Source organism: Colobus angolensis, unplaced genomic scaffold (assembly GCF_000951035.1).
Source record: "Colobus angolensis palliatus isolate OR3802 unplaced genomic scaffold, Cang.pa_1.0 Scaffold60, whole genome shotgun sequence".
Taxonomy (NCBI): Eukaryota; Metazoa; Chordata; class Mammalia; order Primates; family Cercopithecidae; genus Colobus; species Colobus angolensis.
In genome coordinates, this window is record NW_012119599.1 from 3,504,762 (window position 1) to 3,508,054 (window position 3,293).

The 3,293-nt window shown below is 41.5% G+C and overlaps 1 protein-coding gene across 7 annotated transcripts in view; it reads right to left on the bottom strand.

Moving 5' to 3' along the window:
• Nucleotides 1-487: 487 nt before the first annotated feature.
• Nucleotides 488-3,293, bottom strand: part of ZNF227 (zinc finger protein 227) — an 18,859-nt gene continuing 16,053 nt past the window's right edge. For all 7 annotated transcript variants that reach the window (XM_011963059.1, XM_011963056.1, XM_011963060.1 and 4 more), the window contains one exon: nucleotides 488-3,043. In XM_011963059.1, coding sequence (XP_011818449.1) covers nucleotides 924-3,043 — 2,120 coding nt within the window. In that variant the 3' untranslated portion in view covers nucleotides 488-923. The remainder of the gene's footprint in view (nucleotides 3,044-3,293) is intronic.

Consider the following 3,293-nt stretch of genomic DNA (forward strand, 5'->3'; position numbering starts at 1 on the left):
CAATCCAACTACTTCTGTTTGCTATTAAAACAATGATGCACTGACTATCCTTTATTTGTTTATTTATTTGGGACGCAGTCTCACTCTGTCACCAGGCTGGAGTGCAATGGCGTGATCTTGGCCCACTGCAACCTCCACCTCCCGGGTTCAAGCAATTCTCCTGCCTCAGCGTCCCAAGTAGCTGGGACTATAGGCATGTGCCACCAAGCCTGGCTAATTTTTTTGTATTTTTAGTAGAGACGGGGTTTCACCATATTAGCCAGGATGGTCTTGATCTCCTGACCAAGAGATCATGACCCACCCGCCCTGGCCTCCCAAAGTGCTGTGATTACAGGCATGAGCCACCATGCCCGGCCATACTATCCTTTAATATACCTCTATGGCAGACATATATTTACTTCTGAAGATCAAAGATTCATCCCTGGGGATATATTCCTTAATTTTAAATCTATGTACCATATAAAATAATCATATTATGACTCCTTAGTTACAGAAAATTTTTAGTCAGTAATTTTATTCATTATTCATAGCTTTACAGCTTTCATGAAAATAATGATCACTGTAGGTATAAAATGAAAATTAAAAGGAATAATAACTCAAAACTCTCCCTGGCCAAAAATCCAGTTAGCATATGGCAAATATCCTTCCACACATTATCTTCAGGCATATATTCACAATGAAAGGTGATCATTTATATTAACTAGATCTTACCAAGAGGGCAACAAGCCCCATTTTTCCCCTAAATACGAGTTCTATTCCTGTTCATGGTTCTATGTCATCTTGATGGATTTGTTAGAAAGATTCCAAGCATGAATAAACCCCCTTCCACTCTCAATACTTTTATCGGGTTTACCATCAGCATGCACTCTCCAAACACTTGAAAAGGTCCATTCAGACAAAAGTTGGTAACACACTTCTTATTTCTAAAGCTTTTTGCCAGTATGGACTTTCTGATGATACGTAAGACGTGAACGGTGACGGAAGTCCTTATCACACATGTCACATTTGTATGGTTTTTCTCCAGTGTGGACTCTCTGATGGGCTTGAAGACGTGCACTCTGACTGAAGCCTTTACCACACTCTTCACATTTAAAGAGTTTTTCCCTGGTGTGAACACCCAGGTGGACTCGAAGATTTGAGGGGAGACTGAAGGCCTTACCACACTCCTCACATATGTGGGGTTTCTCTCCTGTGTGGACCCTCTGATGATGGCGAAGATTCAAGCTCCTACCAAAGCCTTTCCCACACTCTTCACATTTGTAAGGTTTTTCTCCAGTGTGGCCTCTCTGATGGTATATAAACTGCGAACTGTATCTAAAGCCCTTTCCACACACATCACATTTGTATGGCTTTTCCCCCGTGTGGACTCTCTGATGGGATTGAAGACCAGAGGACTGACTGAAGCCCTTACCACAGACACCACATTTGTATGGCTTCTCTCCAGTATGGACTCTCTGATGTACCCGGAAATCGATGGCCTGACTGAAGCTCTTATCACACTGCTCACATTTATAGGGTTTCTCTCCTGAGTGAACTCTTTGATGCGCATGAAGATTTGATCTCCAGCTGAAGCCCTTCCCGCATTCGTCACATTTATATGGTTTTTCTCCAGTGTGAATTACTTGGTGTAGTTTAAGATTTGAACTATAACTGAAATCCTTACCACACACATCACATCTGTATGGTTTCTCTCCAGTGTGGACTCTCTGATGGGTTTGAAGCTTTGAGGACTGACTGAAGCCCTTCCCACATGTTTCACATTTGAATCGTTTCTCCCCAGTGTGGACATTTTGATGGACTTGAAGATTTGAAGCCTGACTGAAGCCCTTACCACACGCCTTACATTTATAGGGTTTCTCTCCCGTGTGAACTCTGAAATGAATATGCAGATCTGTATTACGGGTAAAGCCTTTCCCACACGCCTCACACTTGTATGGCTTCTCTCCTGTGTGGACTCTCCGATGGCATATTAATGGTGAATTGTGGCTGAAGCCCTTACCACACACATCACATTTGTAGGGTTTCTCTCCAGTGTGCACTCTCTGATGGATGTGAAAATGTGCAGCCTGAGTGAAGCCCTTACCACACTCCTCACATTTATAGGGTTTCTCACCTCTGTGGACCCTCTGGTGAACACGGAGATTAACACTCCAACCAAAGCCCTTACCACACTCTTCGCATTTGTATGGTTTTTCTTCAGTGTGGACTCTCTGATGGCACTGAAAATTTGAACTTTGACTGAAGCATTTACCACATTCCTCACATTTATAGGGTTTCTCTCCAGTATGAGTTCTGTAATGAATGATAAGACCCGTGCTGCTACTGAATCCTTTGCCGCAACTGTCGCATCTATAGGACTTTTCTCCTGTATGATTAGATTGGTAAGAATGAAAAGAGCTCTTATTGAAGCAATCACCAGATTCATGACATCTATTGAGTTTCTCTCCTGGGTGAATTCTCTGAAGAGTTTGCAGATGTGAGCTTTGACTGAGGCATTTTTCTCCTGTGTGAACATTCTGATGAAGGGGAAGCCCTGGGCTATAACTGAAGCCCCTTCCACACTCACCACATGGATGGGGTTTCTCTCCTAAGGGTAATTTCTGATTGGTGCCATCACTAATGATTTTGCCATATTCATTACCTTTGCAGGGTTTTGGTTCTGTGTCAGTTTTAATATGCTCATGAAATGGTGACTTCTTCATGAAGTCTTCATGTATATGCAGGTTATTTTTCACATCAATTTGCTTACCTCTACTCTGAATCTTTGACTCACTCAGATATATAATCCTGCAAGAATGCTGGGTTCTCCAAAATGAAAACTCTTGATTTTCAATATAAATCCCTTTAGGGTTCATTATATTGTTCTCATTTTCAGAAACCTGAATAGAGTCACCTTGTAGTAACTGGGAACTCTTCCCCTGAAGACACCTGGTTAATTCCCTTGCAACCTGTTTCCAGATTTGCCAGCAGGATAGCTCTTGATTTGAAAGGTATTTTAATGCAAATTTTTGGAGTGTCTCCATCTTATTTTGATGCTTGCTGCCTATTAAAAAAAAAGGCAATATTTAGAGATGAGGGCAGTAAATGCTTTCTTCAGAAATATCAGAATTTCACACTTAGGTCATGGGAGAAAGCCTTGATAAACCAGGGAAAAAGTGACCTTGTCCTTACAGCATCGTGTATTCTTTTGTCATGTTTTTCATACAGGTGTAAACAAAGAATGAGGTCAACAGGCTCCCATTCACTAAGTATAAACATGATCCATTTAGAACCATAAGTCTAACAGTTTAATA